The sequence below is a fragment of the Caretta caretta genome, chromosome 5 (assembly GCF_965140235.1).
Source record: "Caretta caretta isolate rCarCar2 chromosome 5, rCarCar1.hap1, whole genome shotgun sequence".
Lineage (NCBI taxonomy): Eukaryota > Metazoa > Chordata > Testudines > Cheloniidae > Caretta > Caretta caretta.
Window position 1 is genome coordinate 132,079,505 of NC_134210.1, and position 20,355 is coordinate 132,099,859.

The 20,355-nt window shown below is 43.7% G+C and overlaps 1 protein-coding gene across 15 annotated transcripts in view; it reads right to left on the minus strand.

Moving 5' to 3' along the window:
• NRG1 (neuregulin 1) overlaps positions 1–20,355 on the minus strand; it is a 763,523-nt gene that overhangs the window by 38,832 nt on the left and 704,336 nt on the right. For all 15 annotated transcript variants that reach the window (XR_007356891.2, XM_048851616.2, XM_048851621.2 and 12 more), the window contains one exon: positions 371–500. Coding sequence is in view for 14 of the 15 variants with exons in the window: in XM_048851616.2 (XP_048707573.1) it covers positions 371–500 (130 nt within the window). In the remaining variant the exon portion in view is untranslated. The remainder of the gene's footprint in view (positions 1–370; positions 501–20,355) is intronic.

Consider the following 20,355-nt stretch of genomic DNA (forward strand, 5'->3'; position numbering starts at 1 on the left):
GGTTTCAACCCCTTCCCTCATTCCCCCCCCCCCCCAAATAAGCTAGCTAGCTCGAGTATAGAGCACCACTTAACTTGAGCTAAAGATTCTGTGTAGAGATGGGAGTCAGGTTAGGGGCAAAAATCAAGTTATACCTTGAGTTAACCTTGCAATGAACATGAGCCCTGTTACACAGGGGTCATTCTCAATAGCTAGAGAGTTTTCATACCAACTCTGCCACACAAAGGTGAAGATGCGTCTAATGCTTCTGTTAAATATCTGCTGGGCCGTTTGTGGGAGAGAGAACTGTTCAGATATTAAAGCAATTACTTTGAGAAAAATTACACGAGAAACATGGTGGCTCCACTGAAATAAGCCAAAGGCTTCTTACCTGCACAAATATCTGGGGGGATTTGGAAGGTCTTTGACCATGTAACACTCTCCCCCATTGACACAGAAGGCTTTCTGCTTTATGTCACATTTTGTGAGATGACTTGTCCCAGTCGTCGATGTAGAAGTGGCTGGAAGAGAGAAGAGAGAAAATACAATTCAGGATGCTTTGGTTCTTTACTGAACAGTCTTTGGATTTGAATACAATTTAGGCATGTGTGTGGAAGAGACATGGGGTAGGGAAGAATTAGTCATTCTTGTGAGCTATCTGCATGTGGCCTCCTAGAAATAATCTGAGTCATGGAAAACAATAGTTAGTGGGGGCAGTATAGTGCTGACCAACTTAAAGAGCACAAAGAGGTTTACAATTCTTAGACATGCTCCATGCACATAAACTGGGAGAGTTTAAAATTCCATACTGCAACCCATCAAGCACCTGTAAATTCCATCAGAGCTCAAGGACATTTCATTAAAAGGACTGTGTAATTTATCTATGAAATTACTTCAATTGCAGTAAGCCTATTGTGATAAGATCTTCAGAGCAAGGATTGTCAGTCACTATAGGTTTGTGAGGCCCTCGATTGGTTGTCCTCTAGGTGCTACCACAATATACATGTTAAATAATAAATATTAATAATACTATATAATGTGATATTATGACATTCCGGGATACAATCCAAACTAGTGAGGGGCTCGGTCACCTCTGCCCTGCACCCTTGGGTGCCTTATAATGCTTTGCTGATATAGCTCCCAGTGGGCCACTCACAAACAGCCTTCAAGCATGCAGGTCACCCCCCCGCCCCCCACCCCGAGTGCCTGCCAGCCACACATAAGTCACATTCTGACTTCTACCATCTGGCTACCACTTGCAGGGTGACCGCAACATGCTTCCAGTCCTGGAATTTCCTCCAAAACCACGTGTTCTGCACTCTCCTACCCTGTCCTGGACAGTCCAGATATATTAGGTCCATTGCCTCTCTAAGGGGCTCAATATACAACAGTTTGCCACCCTAAGTGGAGTTACCCACACAGCTCACAACACTGGGTTAGTTCTGATTGAAGAATAAAACAAGTTTATTTACCTACAAGGAGAGATATTTCAAGTGAGTACAAGTATAAGGCATTAAAGTCAGAAATGGTTACAAGAGAAATAAAGAGAAACTAGAGTGAGTGAGTTCAAGGTGAAGTCCCATAACACTGCTGACCAAACTCCCAGGTCAGGCCCAGCTCCCAGAGTCTACGAGCTGTTTAGACTTTGGGAGCTGCTAAGCAGGCAGGATTTCTAAGGTTTACCTTATTAATTTGTTTATATTTTGTAATTTTGTTTTAAAGTTAACTGATCCAAAACCATCCAGCTGTGCATATAGCTTGCTCATTCGTATAAACCTGAGTTCCTAATGCTGTTTTCCAGGGCCTCCCTCCCTCCTTCCTTCTATTTGTTTGCACCCACTTGTTACATCTTGGGTCCTGATCCTGATTGGGGCCCCAAGGTGCTAATGAAATGTGAACAATTAATAGTAAATCCTGATAACAATCCATTCCTTTCCCCTTGCCCCTCAGGTAGGCTCAGTTAAATGAAGGCCATATCTAGTCTAGGTCAATAGACCATGCTTTAAAAGCCTGGGCTAACATGTTTTAACATGATGTTTCACCTACTGTAGAGAGTGCGTCATGTCGGCTGGTTGTGGTCAACCCTATGGGGAAACCTAGTCTAAGCATGGCTGTAGTAGTCCAAAGACTCTGTCAAGTGTGAGGTTATGTCTACATTGCACAGCCTAGGTCAGCATAGCCACCTAGTATAGATGCAGCACATGCCAATGGGAGTTCTTCTGCTCGTGTAGGAACACCAGCTCCCCAAATGACATTAGCTATACTGACAGAAACACTCACCTCCCTGACCGAAATTAGGGATGTAAATGCTGTTTAATAAGTTAACCATTTAAATGATTAAAATATTTTGTTTAAACGGTTAACAGAGTAAGCAGCTGGGCCCGCTCTGGCCAGGTGGTGCTGCTCTGGCTGCTTCGGCTGGGGGCCATGGCTGGGCCCACTCCAGCTGGTGTGGGGCCGCTGAGGTTAATGGTGAAGGCGGTTAACCGGTAAGACTAATCGGTTAACATTTTACATCCCTAACTGAAATATACACTGGTGTAAGTTTTAAGTGTAGACCAAGCATACGTTGAAGTGAATATGCGTCTCAGTAGGTGATACATTTTAGACTGGATAGGACTGGAAGGTGTAACTTACACTAGCTTAGACTCCCTTCTGAATTTAGTTCAACCTATGAAGCTTGACTGCGTATTGCCCTCCTTTTAGCCCCTTTAAAACATTTCTTCTTGAAAGTAAGACCATTGTTCTGAAGACATCCTATGGTTCAAAAATCTAATGCATTAATTTGAAATGAAAAGCAATACTGTCTGCCTGAACTCCCGCCGGCAAAGCTTATTACTACCACGAAGACTAATGGAATGTTTGAAATTGAATTATAAGGATAGTTGTAGGGAACGAGCCTGTAGCTATCTATAATTGCTCCGGTCATCCTGCTCGGCACTTTTTCTTTAAGCAACAGCTAGATCAAAATTGATCATCGTGGAGTTTGGAAGTAACCGTTAGTGCCCTGCTGATGTAAAGTGAACTTTGGATGGCTGCAGTGGCTCTGAACAAATTGTGAGAGATGGGAATACAGTGTCATTCTCAGACAAACCCCAGGATAGAAGGGATTTACATAGTTTTGCCAGGAGTTTTTTTTCCCCCTCACTCTTAAGTTTGGCATTGTGTGTCTTATAAATCTTATGCACGTTTTTTTCCTGTCTTTCTGATAGACTAGCACTGCAGTCTCAATCCACTCTGTCCTCAGTCAGTTAGTTCTGGAGACAGCTTGTCTTTGATGCATAATTTTTGGTGGATAAACCAGTATTAACTCTATCCGCTGCATGTCTATTTTGCAAATTAAATTTAAAAAGCACCAAAATCATGGTGTTTGCTTTCCCTTAAACCCACATGGCGGAAGAAATGTTGAGTTCTGGAGCAGGTGGTCCTCAGAGCAGATTTCACTCAATCCATAACAAGCCCCATAGCTCTTGCCTTCCGTAACTCATAAAGTTCTCAGAGGGGGCCCTGAGGGCCTGAGTTATTTTACAATGTATTGACAATGAGCTGCAGCGGAAAGGCATAGCACAGAAGTAGCTAACATATTTCTCTGTTACGTATTTAATCATCTAGTCAAAATTTTTACCCTAATTTCATTTCTATTTTATAAGCCCATATTAAATAGGCACGAGTGATATGTATATCTATTTGCATGATCCACTTTCCCTAATTCATTGTCTTAATTTCCTTAAAGGATAAACCACAAATCATAAAACAATTTGTAAACATCAGGCATAAGCAGACATTTAAAAATACTGGGTGTTCCATTTTCTTTTTTCATGACTGCGAGCAACATTTTCTTTACTAAACAACTGGACACAGCATAAATGACACGTAACATTCTCACTAATGCAAATATTCACAAGGCAATGAAAGACAATGAAACCTCTTCTCTCCTGAGGGAGCTACTCGAGCACAAATAGAAGACTAGAGAGGTATCCTAGATACTATCTTTCTCAAAATCGTAGACGTTTTAGACACATTTAATAACCGTTCTCTAAAAAATGCTTCACACTCCACCCAAAAGCCTTAGGGAAGCCCAATCTCTTAATTCTACCTTAGCACAACTTCACATCAGACAGTCATTGCAAAGTCATGGCAATTTTTTGCTTACCTGAGAGATCTCTAACCTTTCTGTGTCTTGAAACATGGAAATGCATGCTCGTTTGGATCCTCTCTCTCCCCCCTTTTCCCAAAATGGAACTCTACAGTAAATAATCTTGCTACAGTAAATAATCTTGTAAATAAGCTTTAGGACACACGGATCCTTTATAAGTGCCTATGACTCCATCTGCTACCACTGCCAGAGTTCTAAGAAGGCTCCGTGTTCTCATTGCGAGTGAACATCTGTGCGATCTAAGCACAATAGAAGCCTATGCCTATTTTAATCTAGTTTCTGCAGACATCGGTGTAACATCAGAAGACACACTCTCAGCCACCCAAGGTGACAGGTAGGATGTCAATGCTCAAGTGAAGAGAAAATAAAGTACCAGCCTCAGTGCACAGAAAGGATCATTATTCTATCTGAAGGCAGCTTATAGGTCATGAATAAGATTAGTTGCTGAATTGTAAGTAGACAGCCTTGTCTCCTTTTGTGAGACGAGATGAGAGAGAACGCTCAGTATATCATACGTTTCTATGACTAAACACCACTATCAACCGCAGCCTAGTTATAACTCACTCCAGCGAGAGAGACAGGGACAGAGATGAAAAAAGAGACAACTCTGAGACAACATATTCTGAAACAATGACACCACATATCCCTAAATGGAATCAGCCTTACTGTCCCCACATTCTCCCAACTGGAGCTCAATCACCCTATTCTATGCACAAACCCAACTCCCTACTGACCTGAACATTAGCCACTGAAAGATCTGCAGGGTGGATTAATTTCCCATATGGCCTTGGACAAGTCACTTCATCCTTGTATGTTTCAGATTAACCATCAGAAGGCTTATCCTGCTAAGTAATGAGCATCCTCAACTCCCACTGACTTCTTTGCTTGGCACCTCCCAAGAGTGAACCCCATAAAACAGAGTTAATAATATTTAATTATCTGCCCAACTCCAAGACATGCTGTAAGATTCCTTTATGTTTATATAGATCCTCTGAAGAGGTATTTGCAGACAGCTGCTAATGGGTAAAGTTCCCAATACAAACACTACACAAACAGAAGCTCGCTGGGTAGGTTTTCCACTGAAGTCAACAGAAGCTCTTCCATTGACTTCAATGGGAACAGAGTTAGGCCAATACCAACTGCTTTTGAAAATTCCAAACTCTGTGATTTTGGAACACACAGGAGAAATTTAGTTTCACCAGAAATATGGATGGAAATGTTCCAGCTTCTTTACATTTCATGCTTTTAAAAAGGAAACTCTAGCCATCCTTAAAACTACACACTGAAATTTCAAAATATAAGATTAACCGCTGGGCAAGAAAAAACTGCTAGAAAAATGTTTGGTGTATTATAAATAGGCATTTTGGGTCAAAGGACCAGATTCATCAGTATATTCTGGCTGCTTTGCATCACTCTGGTGATGCAGTGTAGCCAAAAGTCCCGTTTGGCTGGCAAATTACTACGATAATAAGGGCTTTAAAGAGCCAGGTTTGCATCGCAGGCATGGCATAAAGCAGCCAGAGCATACTCATGAATTTGGCCTGTTCTAGTCAATTGCAAAACTGAGGCACATATAGAAGTAACTTTTCAAATGAGCAATTTGTGATTGCCCAAGCTTTAAAACTTCATAATATTCACGCACAAATCAGTATTGTGTGCACACGTTTGTGAGAAAATCTGGGACAAAAAATACAAGGATCCCTACAATGGGTAGAATACACACCACTGCAGGCCAAAATATAAAACAAACAGAGGAAGACGCAAAGAATCACAAAATCACAAGTTTCACCAAATGCCTTTGTCATCATAGTGTGAAGCTGCAGACTTTTGGAGAGAGAAAATGGGTAGATGTATCAGCTTACATTTATCCAGAACCTTTTATTCGGATGGCTCCCAAAGCATTTTACAAACTGAACCAATAGAAAGACCATAACCTTCATCCATCAGCGAAATGCAGCCACCTCTGAGGTGAAAGATGACCACTGTTTGTAATAGTACACTGCAAATCTACATATTATTTTAGCACAGGAAGCAAAGACTAAATTACCCAATTAAAACTGCAAAGAAAATTTTAGGTTGGCAGAATGCAATTATGTATGGTGAGTTGGAATCTGGCCATAACACAGGGGTCAATGCTCCTACCCTTCTGAAGAATGCCATAGGATCTTTAGGACTAGATTCTGCCACCTTGTGAATGTTGAAGAGTATCTTTCCAGGTGGTTATTTGTAAAATAAGATGCTACTCAATGTGAGGTAGGGTGGCAGAAAGTGGCCTTGAATGGCCAGGTTGTCCATTTTGTCAGAAGGTTGACAACTCCAGTAACAAGACTCCATGTTGGGGCATCAATTCCTACTGACTCAGAAGTGCTTGCTACCTACTGTACCACCATAGCATAGAAAATGTCTATTCAAAATGTGAGGGGGTCGGGGGAGGTTGTCTCAGCTTTTTGTGACATACCTGTGAAGCCACAGACACAGCACAAACATTTCTAAGCTAGTGTGCAACATCAGAACAATGTGAGGTAGCACCTCACAACTGAAAATCAGCTGTGTGTCATGCCTTTCACTTCTTCAACAAGCATGTCACTCTGTCTGGAGTGGTTCATGACCGTGAGTGCCTACCTCAGGGCAGACTGTCAAAAATAGGGCAGATACCCCAAACTGGAGGTATGTTCTATAATTAGTGGAGTGGGGGCAGGGCCTGGGGCAGAGCCAGGGGTTGAGCAGTGAGCACCTGGAAAGTTGACACCTGTAGCTCCAGCCCCGGAGTTGGTGCCTAGACAAGGAGCCGCATCTTAACTTCTGAAGAGCTGCATGTGGCTCCGGAGCCACAGGTTGGCCACCCCTGCCTTAGAGAGACAAGGTGGGGGAAGTAACATCTTTTATTGGACCAACTTCCGCTGGTGAAAGGGACAAGCTTTTGAGCTCACACCGTGATCCTCTTCACAGGTTCTAGCAGAAGAGTTACAAGATCTGTGGCTTTTGTTGTTGAATGGCACATTTCGAGAACACACTGCTTGGGCTAATCCATAGGATATAACCTTTTAAAATATATATATTTAGCCTTAATCTTCAAGAAGGACTATTATATTAGTCACAATGTGGATGATATTCTGTGTAAGTTCACAGAAGATCTTTTAAGGAGCCAGTTCTGCTTTTAGAAGCCAGAATCAAGCACCTTAACAGTCAGAGAACGATTCTATAGCTCTCTTACAGTGGCACTATCTCTTTGAAGATCAGGGCCAGCTAAAAGGAAACAGGAAATCACTGGGTCTGGGAGATAGAAACTTCAGGAAAGTTTGAGAGAATGTAAACTGTTGTTGAACCAACACAGTTTGTCCCGCTCGCCTCCATGACACAGAGTCAGAAGCAATTTCCCTTCAAGAGTGCAAACCGAGAAAAGAAAAGCAGAAAACTAAAGACTAAGTCTTCAGTTCCTTGCGCCAGATCGCTTCCTCCCTGATAGGCCGACAGACTGACCCAGTTGGCAGCAGCAGTCCGGCAGGATCTGCACAGCATCTCAGCTCACCGCGGAGGGCTGAGAGGAGACGTATGCACCAGGCAGCATGACCAGGAACATTTTTGTTTTGTTTACTTTTGAGATAGAGAGGGAAATTTAGAGGCTGTTTTTAAGGAAGTCTGATTAGTGTTTCATATGAAAACACGAGATGAGACGTGAGCCCTGACTGCACATAACACAGGGGAAATTAGAAACTTGGGGAAATCTGTGATTAGGCGAGATGAGCACAGAGAGACCTGGCTTGCAATTGGGATTTCGGACAAGCAACTCTTTACAACGCTACAGATGAGGTCAGCTCTCACTTCAGGGAAATCGGAAGAGGCTAAACAATGCAGCAAGAGATGGCAAATTCACTGGTAATGGGGGGTTTAAATGCCCCCAATCCAATCGGAGGACAGAAGAACAGCAAAATAGATGGTCATGTTGGGGTACATGGTACAGATAGAAAAAATGCACAAGGTATGGCCAAAAGGTCATGTGTCTAGGAAAGTAGGCTCTGAAAACATGCATGGGAAACCAACAGTCGAATAGGTAAGTGCCTTATGTTTGGGTCCTGTGTCAAGCATCGGAGAAAACGTTCGCATTTGGAGGGGGGGGGACAGACAAGGAGGCAATTGTGGCTGCTATTATAGAAGGGACATTCCAAAAGCTGACTTCCACCCCGAGCTGGAGAATACACGTTATCCTGAACAATCTGGGTGGCCAAGTCAACCGGGGTAGGGAGTTTGTGGCTCATCACAACCCATTCATTTAAAGCCTTTGCAGACAGGAGGCCAATGCAAATGATTTACTGAGCTGCAAATTCACAATATAAATGTGCAAAGAATCCTGGAAGTCTGCAGCGCATTTGATGAGAATGGTCTCCTATACAGAGGGCCGTATTCTCATTTACAGTAGGTCCCTTTGCCCAGCTCTGGCAGTGCAAAGGCATTTTAAAGTGGGCGTGAATGTAATTTATACTCTGAGGCCTCTTCACAATGCCTACAGGGGTCCTTGTGTAAATGAAAACCAGGCCCTGAGAACCTATGAAAATAGATATGGTCCCGTTATCAATCGAGTTGCTCAGAGATGCTCATGTCAGTAATACAGTTCTAGAAATAAAGTGGACATATATACCCCTTCTTTTCCTTAGTACAGCTTTCTCAGGTGTACGGCAGATTGATACCTAGTGGGAAATTAATCAGATACACTACATATGCTGCATAGATGCGGGCAGAAAACCTTGAAGACAAATGCCAGGAACTTTCCTGGCATACTCAAGTGCTAGTATCACTCTTACATTTTTATTCCTGATCAACACACTTGCATAATACTGGTTGGCCTCTATGAAAAGGAAATGATCCCTTGTGAATGTCCTAGGCACTGCTTATACAGCTTAATGTAACACGCTGACAAGTTTCAGCTGCCCCAAAGAGAAGACAAGCCTGGAAGCATCAGGGGAAGGTTTCTAATGATACTCAGAAAAAGAGACAGATAATACGAAATAGGATAACGGAGCTAGTTCAGGAAATGGAGCCAAAAGTGCATCCACAGTGGGCCTGTGAGTCATGGGGATCCCCGCCCCAACAGGGCCAGGTGGAAATGATAAGAGGGATGTGACTGCACATGGAGCGAGAGCTCTATAGCAACTAGACCCTGAGGAGTTTGGAGAAACAAGATGACTCCCTTTCATTACAGCCCCAGCAAGGCTACATTTTAGGTTTCTCCATTTACACAGGAATTCACTGTTCCCTGAATTCTCTCCACAGAACCACACCCAGATCTCCCTTGGCTGCCAATAAGATTGTCAGTAAGAGACAACTGGAGTGATGTTTTTGTAATTAGGACACTTGCCTATTAGGAAGTGGGCTGACACCCTCAGAGCACCAGGAGCCCTATTTCATACATGCCAATGAACAGACATCAGAGGCACACACTGCTACAGAGGTATCTACAAAGCTGACCTGGATTTGAACCAGCCAACTAGACATGAAAAGGGTCTAGCCTCGCTCTTTATCAAGCTGCGGTGCCTAGCACAATGGTGCCCTGATCCTGACTCGAGTCTCTGGGTCTGATTGTAATATAACCAGTAACATCGTCATCATTTCTATCCCACAAATGTAGTGTACAGTAAATAAATGTACACAATGATTTTAATTCCAAAGGCATTAATAAACCCCTGTTCTTGTTTGGTGTCTGCAATAACAATTCCCCCAAAGGGGAAACACTAACACACATAGGTCCCAATCCTGCAGCTAGGTCTGCAGAGGCAAACCCTTGCACCTGCTGACTGCTAAGGTCTGCTTGCCTGGATCTGATTGCAGGACTGGTGCTGTAGTAGTTCACTGAGCCAGCAAGTATGTAAGAACACATACTGGAGTTCTTATTCTTGGTTACAGGCTCTTTTTCCTCTCACATCTATGGTTTTGTCTTCCTATGTGAAATGTTTTGCTATTTGTGGATCTCACCTATTTTAAACAACACATTCAATTATAAAAAACCCCTACACCTAACCATTGTGGCTTGAGTTAAACTGAAATAAGGTAGTGAAGTGTTTCATAAAACATGCCATCTAGGTCAGTGTTATTGCTCAGTCTGCCAAGCTTTTACTGCTCCTGCATGCTATTGTAGTAAGTGCTACATTATAAGTTCAATAAATTAATGCTTTAGTCTTGATTTATATGCTGATGAGATCTACCTATTTGCTTATGAGATGGACTAATGAAATACTTCCATCCCATAGAGATGTGTGATTCAAAGTCTGGTTTTCTTCCCCTTTTAGCTGTAGAATTTTTCTTATTAGTCCCAGGTGTGCACTCAAATTCTGTAGCTAAACAGAAATATACTAACTCTACTCATTTCTATTGGTCTGCTCCTAATTTCAGTTTAATCTTTCAACTCTTTCAGATTAATGCAATCTGCTGATGGTGACAGAGACAAAGTGTCTTTGAATGCTCGGTAGTAAAGTCCATTCACCACCTTCCTAAAATGTCACGCAAGCTTTTCATTATAAAGGACATGTCAGCTAAATCCAACCTGATAACTGTAACGTCCCTTTCTCCTCTCACTTCTCCATTGCTAGGGCCCCAATACAGCAAACCACTTCAGCATGCGCTTAACTTTAAGCATGATCCTAAGTTCATCCCCACCCAAGAAAGCACATGTTTAACTTTCTATTCTTAAGTCCCATTGACTTCGGTAAGTCTTCTGTATGTCCTTAAGAGCTTTGTTGAAGAAGGATGGATTTAAGCACATGCTTAAGTGCATTGCTGACTCAGGGCCTAAGTCAGGGTCCCAGGTTAAATCTGCTTGCGTGAGTGACCAATGTCCAATCCTCCCCTACACATTCTAAAATGTCCAATCTCTAGTGCTGCTCAGTATGAATCAATGGGTATGTCTACACTGCATCTGAGAGCAAGCCTCCCCATCCAGGAAGCTCGCAGGGCTCGCAGTTGTGTGTTGTTCTGATGTTGTGATTCAGGTTGGAGCTCAGGCTCTTAAGCCAGGGGACGTGCTTAAAGTTAAGCACTTGCTGAAATGCTTTATGTACTGGGTCCCAAGCAATGGAGGAGTGAGAGGAAAAGGGGTTTTACAGTTAGCAGATTGGATTTAGCTGAAATGTCCCAAATCTGCCTTCTGTTCAAGGTTTGCTACAATGAGAAATATTCTCTAACTCTGTCGGGAAATATAAATACCTGAAAATAAAATAAAATAAAAATGCTTCTGAAAGTTATTCAGTGTATCGAGGGTACAAAGGTTTTCTAAAATAAAGACAATTACTCATGCTCCCTCTCCACCCTAACATGGGTGCAAAGGAGCAGTGCCCTATGGATGCTTGGGCACGGAAGGGGACATGCCAATGATGAAGCATTATGGCTTTTCTCATCCCTCAGACAACTCCTGGGCCCCTCTGTGGTGCACAGCAAAGTCTGGCTCCCAGTTTGTGCTCCCAGCCCATGGAGTTTCTGTGTAAATCACAAACCAGTGTAGAATGATCCCCCAGATTCCTAGTGGAATTTATTGCACAAAGAATTTCACCCAGAAAGCAAAAAAGATGACTCGCAAGCTGTCAGGTGTCTCCTTGATAACTAGGATAAGACAGTAGCACTTGGAAAGGTCTCCTAAAGACCGTTGTCCGAGGATTGTTGCTAGAGACAGCTTCCTTCTTAATGCACTGAAGTCTGAATTTATTTGCCAATTTACTTTGATATTCATGTTCTCACTGACATTCTTCAAGGCCTCAGAACATTTTTATGAAGCACATTGCAATTTAAAACAAGTCTTTGAGAAATAACCCACAGAAAAGAAGAGCTATTAATTGCTTGACAGTTGTATCCCAATTCTTCATGCCAGCCATGCACTGTTCTCCATGGAAAAGGTTAGTAGAGTCTGACAAACAGATCATAGCACCTAACAAAGCTATTGGATCTGGCATGTGGTTTCTGCTAGGGGAGCCACCCTCTGGCTTTGCCTGAGAGCTGCTCATCCAGCCACAGAGCGACAATCTTTTCTGGGTGGGTACACATGGAAAATTCCACTCCAATACTCCATCAAAGCACCCCTTTGATATGCCTCTTCTGAAAAAGAGAGACAAGGTAGGTGAGATCTTTTATTGGACCAACTTCTGTTGGTGAGAGAGACAAGCTTTCAAGCTTACACAGAGCCCTTCTTCAGGTCAGCTGTTCTTCTGAAAAATGCAGACATTCATTTCCGTTTTCCTTCTGAGAACTTCTCACAGCAGAAGAGAGTAGTGGAGAATGATATTAGTAGGTGTTTTCCTTTTAGCCAAATCCTAGAGGTCTTGTAAGCAAGGTCTTTTTATAGAGAACTGTCAAGGCACTTGAAACTGCCATCAAGCAGCGTGCTTTATATATCAGGGAGACTTTTCTTTTTCCCCTCTCACTTAATTTCCAGCCCAATGGTATAATACCATTTAAAAATGAATGTGTGTGTGTGAAATGATACACCATCAAATGTGCTCCTGCCAGGAAAAAGGTGACTTCAGAGCAATTTTTTACACAAAGCAACATATTCCTTCCCAGTTTTCCCTTTTTACTTGACTACTTTCGGAGATAAACCCTGCTGATTTTAAAACAGATTAGTTGAAAATATAATAGCCAGCGGTTCTCAAGGGCTGTTCAGAGATTTGTACCCTCAAAGATTTTTTTGTTCCATACAGGGTAAGAGGAATCAACTTTAACAAGTGGCAGTAGAAGTTGCTAGTGTTTAATACATGTTTTTCATTTTAATTAGATGTAAATTTCTGATGCCTGATCTACACCCCAGGCTTCTGACAGCAGAGCTACGTCAGTCAGAGGTCTGAAAAGATGTGATCTCTGAACAACAGAGCTGCTCAAAGTCCCTAGTTTAGGGGAAGTTTTTACACGATAGCTTGTTTTGGTCATGGTTGGAGGTTTTACTAAACCGGTATAAAGCGCAGCTTTTCCAGGATTGCTGCGTTCATACTAGGAGCTCTTTGACAATACAGTATACTGGTATTCCTACAGCAATAGTGTCGTGTAGGCATGGCTTATGTGTCATGCCCTATGTGTCCTAGTGTAGACATGGCCTTTCAGTGAGAAGGTGATAGAGAATGATTGCTCATCTTATTTCAGTACTGCAGAGTCTTTATTTAGGGCCCGTGGAAGCCAAGGGCAAAACTCCAGTGTGAATGGGATTTGGCCCTTAATGCATAAATGTCGGTTCCTGTTGTCAATTTCGCTGTTCTAAAGACAAAGAGTGGAGTATTTCTGGTCATGGGGAAGGAGAGAATTTAATTGTCCTTGTCCTCCAAGTAGGCTGTCTCATTCACCTGCTATTTCCTCGCTGACAATTATATTATTAATACAGCCTGACAGTAATCTGGATTTAATCAGCACCTGCAGCAAAGTGTGTTAGAGCAAACCAATTCAACACACACATTACTGTGCCTGGCACTTCTGAAATGTGTGTGTGTGGTTAGAAAGTACAATAAAGGCTCCACAATACCAGCCTTTCCTTGCCTCTAAAAAAGTGATCTAATGTCTGTCAATGAGAAAATGCAACGTGGTAGAAGAGTAAAATGTGCTCAGGCTGAGACTCAATGGCACACTTCAGCCAGCCGATAATTTCTACAGTCTCGTTCTAAACCCGTCAAAAAGGTGATTTACAATGAAATGCTGACAGGCTCCTAACTATAGCTGTGCTAATGGCCCCACTGTAATACACGCGTCTCTATCCATAAATCCACCTCCCTAGTACATAAATCACTAACAAATAACATCAGCTAAACTTCAGCTCTATAATCTTGCTAACCTAGAGACTGTAGCTATCCCTGTGAATGTTTCCTTTCTGGTCCAGATTAAGAGAGGACCCTTGGTATCCAGACTCAGTGGTCCAAAGGGAGAGGACACTGCAGAGAAAATGAGTATGAACGATAAGAGCCAGGAGGGAGTCCAATAGGGGGACTGCCGATTAAAGAAGCAGTCACTGTGACTTTTAACACCCAGCCCACATTCAAGGATCCCTTACAATTAAAGCCCAGTAGTCCTGTGGAAGAATGTTCCAAACATGCCCTCTCACAACAGCCATACTGCAGGGCTCAGGAAGTTAATTTAAAATGCTACATACTATTTCTAGGAGGGGTGCAGCGGGACTGAGCCACCACAGGAGCCCCTGAACTAGTTTTTGCCAATTCAGGCAAAACTCCTTCAGCAGCCCTATGGAGCATACATCAGAGCAGGAGCGAAGCCACCATATACACAGATGCAGCACATGCTCCTCCCAGCAGCCCTACCCTGGCAGCAGGCATGGAAGGGGGATCTAGCACCAGTGACAGCTCCAATCTCCACTGGACATTGAGCTCACAGTCTAACACTGGGGATTAGGGCTTTCCCCGCTCCCCCCCCCATCCCATTCGCAATAGAGCAAGGCCAGTCACAATGCCACTCTGTCTTTAAGAGAGGGACTGTGGGAGGAAGGAAGCTCCAGGGGTCTGAGCGGGGATGATGTCTTTTTGTGGGGGCACATGAAATGATGGTGAACCTCTGGCCCCATGATTCCCAATGGTAAAAATGAGATCACTGTCACATGGAGACAGAGCAGACATCTCTGACTATTCATTCACAAAGCCACATGATAAAAATTGGTGGCAAAATAAAACCATGTGCACACACAGAAGCGGCAGCAGTTTAACTTAAACTGGTTTAGCTAAACTGATGTAAACCCTTACGTGGGCACTCTGATTTCAATTTGAATGGATTATTAATTATAACTTATTATTTGTATTATTGTCGCACCTAGGAGCCCAAGTCATGGAGCAAGGACCCCTTGCGCTAGGTGCTCTATGAACACGGACAGTTCCTGCCCCAAAGAGCTCACAATCTAAATATAAGATAAGAAACAACAGATGGATACAAACAGATGGAATGGGCATACAAGGAAACAACAAGCCGATATTGGTCAGCTTAATAGACTGAGATTTCAGCACATCAATGGCCTAACCCCTGTCAAGTGTTTTGGTGAGATCACAGCAAAGGGGAATTTTAAAGAGGGTTTTGAAGGAAGATAATAAGGTAGCTCTGTGGACGTTTACGGGGAACACGATCCATGTATGTGGGGCAGCATGTGACAAAGCATGAAGATGCTTGTTTGAAAATGTAACAAGATGGAGGCTTGCATCATGGGCAGATCAGAGACCGGAGTCGACACCTTAATAGTGAATGAGAGATGATAGGCTGGGTAGGGATAGAGCATGATGGGCCTTGAAAGTGAAGACAAGCAGCTTGAGTCTGAGACCAGCGGAGGAATGCAAAGAGAAGGGCGACGCAGTCAAAATGACAGGCTTGGAGAATGATCTTCACAGCAGCATTCTGAATGGCTCTGAATGGGGCAAGGTTGCATTTGTGAAGGCCAAAGAGATGCAGTAATTGAGACACAAGATGATGAGAACCTGGAGGAGAGTTTTAGTTGGATGAACAGATAGGAAAGGCCATTTCTTAGAGATGTTATGCAGACAGAATCAACAAGATTTAGATCCAGCCTGGATGTGAGGACCTAGAATGAGGTCTGAGTTGAAAATAAGGCCCAGGTTACAGTCCTGAGTGACAGTGGTGTTGTCCACCGTGAATGAGAAAAGAGGTAGTGGGAAGAGTTGGGGTGGTGTGGGAAGGGAGATTAGGAGCTCTGTTTTAACCATGTTGAGCATCAGCTGTCAACTTGACACCTATGAGGAGATGTCAGAGAAACAGGCTGAGATTTGAGTTTGGACAGGAAGTGACAGATCTGGAGCAGAGAAGTGAGCACAGAGATGGTAGCTGAATTTGTGTTTGCAGATGAGATTACCCAGAAATAAGATGCAGAGGGGGAAGAGAAGGTGACCAAGGACAGAGGCCTATGGAACCTTGTATCCTGAAGGTTTAGGATACTTGTTTCAGAATAGTCTTTAAACACGTATTCCGGGATGGGGAGTTTTGCCTGGTCACTGGGGACCATTCTGGAAGCTAATAAAGAAGCAGTTGTTGAGATCAGAGCTAGTGTGTTGTGCTGCCTAAATACTCTACACAGCTGTAACATACTGGCGAGGAGGTGTGCTGGCTGATGTGTGCAAGGCATTATAGGTGGATGCAGTGCTGTGGTACTCCGAGGAGCTGCTTCCTGGGACTGGCTGGTTTCCTGAGAGAGGAGAAGGGTCCTAGGAGCCCTGAAAAGCCAGAATGAGTTGCAGGAGAAGCGTGGAGGTGCAGACTCTGGGTTCTTCAGTCACACTAGGGAAGGATGCGCTACAGCAGGGAAGATGAATTCGAGACTCAGAAAGAAACATAGACACGTTATGTAGAACACGCCTACTGTTATCTATTGGCTAATGGTGTAATGGACGAGACAAAATGAAAGTTTTATCCTCCTCAGTGTTGTGGGTTGCAAGACCTGTGGACTGATTCATGATCTCCTGGGGCCAAGAACTACTGAAATGGTGACACTGGAGGCTATAATTAAAAGCAGAGAAGGATCATTATGAACCAAAGCCACCTGTTTGTGTCCTGTGGTTTAAATTTTACTTCTGCATCAGGGTGCCTAATGAATCTGTCTCACAGTTCGTGGTATAACTATGCCAGCTGACAGCCAGGTGTGAATTTGGAAACGGTTGGGAGGATATGCTGCATGACCATCAATGATGGCATAATAATGAAGCTATGCAGGGAATGATTCTGGCAGAGCCCACTCTAACACTCCAAAAGGCCATGGATATTTCTGTGGTGCTGGAGATGGCTGCCAGAAGCACTTGCCATCTTTTCTTGATCCCCACCAAGTGGATCCACAAGTTGAGGGATAGGAAAGGGATGGTCAAGCCACACTAGGAAGGTCCAATCTCCTGATCTTCTAATGCTAGAGGGAAAAAGAGTGGGCTACCGATGTGGGGGGAATCATTCTCAGATAGAGTGCAGGCATAAAGACTCAGTGTCATTATTGTAAAAAGAAGGGACATTTGGCTAGGTGCTGCAGAATGAGAGTCAGGGAATGCAGGGATACCTGAAAGATGAAGGGGAATAGGATGCACCATGTGGAAGGAGCATCAGCTGGGGACCTTGAACCGGAGGAGGAGGAAGCAGATGAGTTGCATGCTCTCGTGAATCAAATGAACTCTTGTGAGGCACCAATCCTAGTCAAGATACAGCTGAATGGGCAGAATGTGAAAAATGGAGCTTGATACAGAGGAAGCAGCTATAGTGTTGGTGCAAGAGACCTACAAAGATATCGCTGATGCGTTCTCCAGCTTGACTTTATCCCCTACTTGAGCTATACTCAAATCCTGCACTGCGGAGAAAATTCCCATATTAGGGAGGGTGGAGCGGAGGCGAGGGGGCTCGTCTCCCTCTCTTTGTGGTAGCTGGGGCAGGGCCAAACCTTTTCGGATAGTATTGGCTCTTCACCTTGAAGCTAGACTGGAAAAGACTCCTGGGATCATTGTATCACATAAGCACAAGATCAATCAATGACCTTTTGAAAAAATATGAGTAAGTATTTAGAGAGGAGCTAGAAGAACTCCAGAATCTCAAGGTGAAAAAAATATGCAGATCCCATTTCACACCCCTGATTTTGCAAGGCCCACCCTTTTCCTTATGCTCTACAAGCCAGGGTAGAAGAGGAACTCTGACGTTTAGGGACTGCAGGGATTAGCTAAACAGTGAAATCCTCTAAGTGGGCTGCTCTGGTAGTGCTGGTAGCAAAAGCTGACGGTTCCATATGTATGTGTGGTGATTACAAACAAACTGCAAACCAGGCTACCCACTTGAAACACTCCCCCATTCCTTGCACAGAAGGGCTTTACAACAAGTGGGTGGGTGGAGTCTTGTTTACCAAGCTAGATATGCCAACAGGTAGTCCTGGATGAAGACTCACAGGCTGTGATCACTGTCAATACACATAAGAGACTCTATAGGTATACCTGCTTACTGTTCAGGATTTCCTCTGCTTGCGCTATATTCCAAAGAGTCATGGAAGAGTTACTGGTTGGATTACGCAATGTCCAGGTATACCTAGACAATGTTCTTATTACAGGAGAGACAAAAGTGGACCATCTACGGAACTTAGAACAGTCCTACAAAAGTTAAGGGAGGTGGCGTTGTGACTCAAGTGCTCAAAGTGCATTTTCATGGCTAAGGAGGTGGTTTATTTAGGACATAGTGTTTCAGAAAAAGAACTGCAACTATTGGAAGAGAAAGTTAAAGACATCAAAAAAGCTCCAGTTCCAAAAATTGCACGTGAGCTCAAGGCAGACGTCCCTTCACCTTTTAAACTATTATGGATGATTCTTAGCAAATCTGTCAATGATGCTTGCCTGCCTTCACGCACCGCTAGAAAATGGCGCAGCGGGACACTGGGGTAATGATCAGGAGATCACCTTCAAAGAAGCCAAAGGGCTTCTGAAGTCAGCCAAACTCCAAGTGCATTTTGACCCCACGTGTGACCTGTTACTTACTTGCAATGCTTCACTCTGTGGTGCAGGTGCTGTACTTTCACACTGGAATATAGGACTGACAGGCCACTCTGCTACGCCTCACGCTCCTTATCGTCAGCAGAACAATGGTATCCCCAGTTAGATAATGAAAGATTGGCTATTGTCTTTGCTGTCAAGAAGTTCCATCAATATCTCTATGGGTGACAATTCACTATAACAACTGACCACAAGCCACTTTTGGGACTTCTGGACGAAGTCAAAGCTATTCCTCATATGGCCGCCATGCCTGCAATGTTGGGCATTACTGCTAACTGTCTACCAATATCAGCTGATTGATAAACCTGGAGTGGCTCTGTTCTGCCCCAGGTCTCTTGTTTAGTATAGCATTGGTGGCCCAAGTTGATAGTATCTTTGGACACACATCTGTATTTTCACAGGTGTTGTGAACTAAGTCTCCAAAGCAGAATTCTCCTCTGGGGATCACGAGTTATAATACATCCCAAGGCAAGAAGGTTAATCCTGGAGAAATTGCACAGAACGTACCCTGGGATGACCCAAATGAAAACTGTAACCGGAGGTTATGTCTGGTGGCCAAGCCTAGATAGAGAGATGGAGTAAGTAGTATTGTGCCATGCCACATCCCAACAGTTAAGAAAATTGCTTCCAGTAGCAGACCTATCACCAAGGGAATAGCCAGGAAGGCCTTAGATCAGACTACACCTCAACTATGTTGGTCCCTTCCTTGGGTCAATTTTCCTTGTTGTGGTGGATGCACATTCTAAATGGATGGAAGTCATTCCAGTCAGAGTAGCTACCTCATCTGTAACAACTGAGGAGCTTTGCTTCTTGTTTAGCGCACATGAACTGCCTGAGACCGAGGTCTTCGACAATGCTAATCTCTTTACCAGTGAGGAATTCCAGGCCTTCTTGAGGGCTAATGAGATCAAACAGATAACATCCGCTTCCTACCACCCATCCACACATGGGCTGGTAGAGAGAGCTATTCAGGCCTTTAAGAATGGACTCAGGAAGGTTACAGAGGGGTCGCTGCAGACCAGGCTGTCTCAGTTCTTGTGTAATTACAGAACAACCTCTCATGCTACAACAGGGGTATTGCCTGTGGAACTACTGATACGGCAGCGGATACATATCCGCTGGAGTTTCTTGAAACCTTGTCTGGAGAAACAGGTGCATCAACATCAAGAAAATATGAAACACTATCGTGACCATCAGCAGAGCACTTGCTTTGTGTCTCCTGGAGTACTCATTTGAGTTCAGAGCTTTGTGGGAATGCCCAAGTGGTTCCCTGCACAACTGTAAAAGCTACAGGACCACTTTCCTATCAGGTTGCTGTAGGAGAATTCCTGATGAGATGGCACATAGATCATCTACTTGCCTGAGGAAGAGGTGAGGAACCTGAGTCAGGTTCACAGGACTCACTGTCTCCATCTGGCGGTGATGGATCAGTGGATGCTACTGTTCCTGTAACAAACCCAAGTTCAGAGTCTGGGGAGGTAGAGTTTGCTCCTGTTGGAGCAGGTACTAGAATGGCCCTCTGGAAGGAGGTCTCAGTCTCCTTAGTACTGGGGTGCTTGTGGACTTATTGCCAATCCTGGCTACGCTGGGAACATCTACACCAGTTCTGCTTTGCCATGAGACAACACAACCCCTGCTTGAATCTAGTGTTTGGGTGACTTGTGGAAGAATCTGTAGAGTGGGGGTGAACTGGGGCAGAATAATCCCCTTTTTCCTCATTACCACATGAGGTTGGGTCGTCTACGCTGC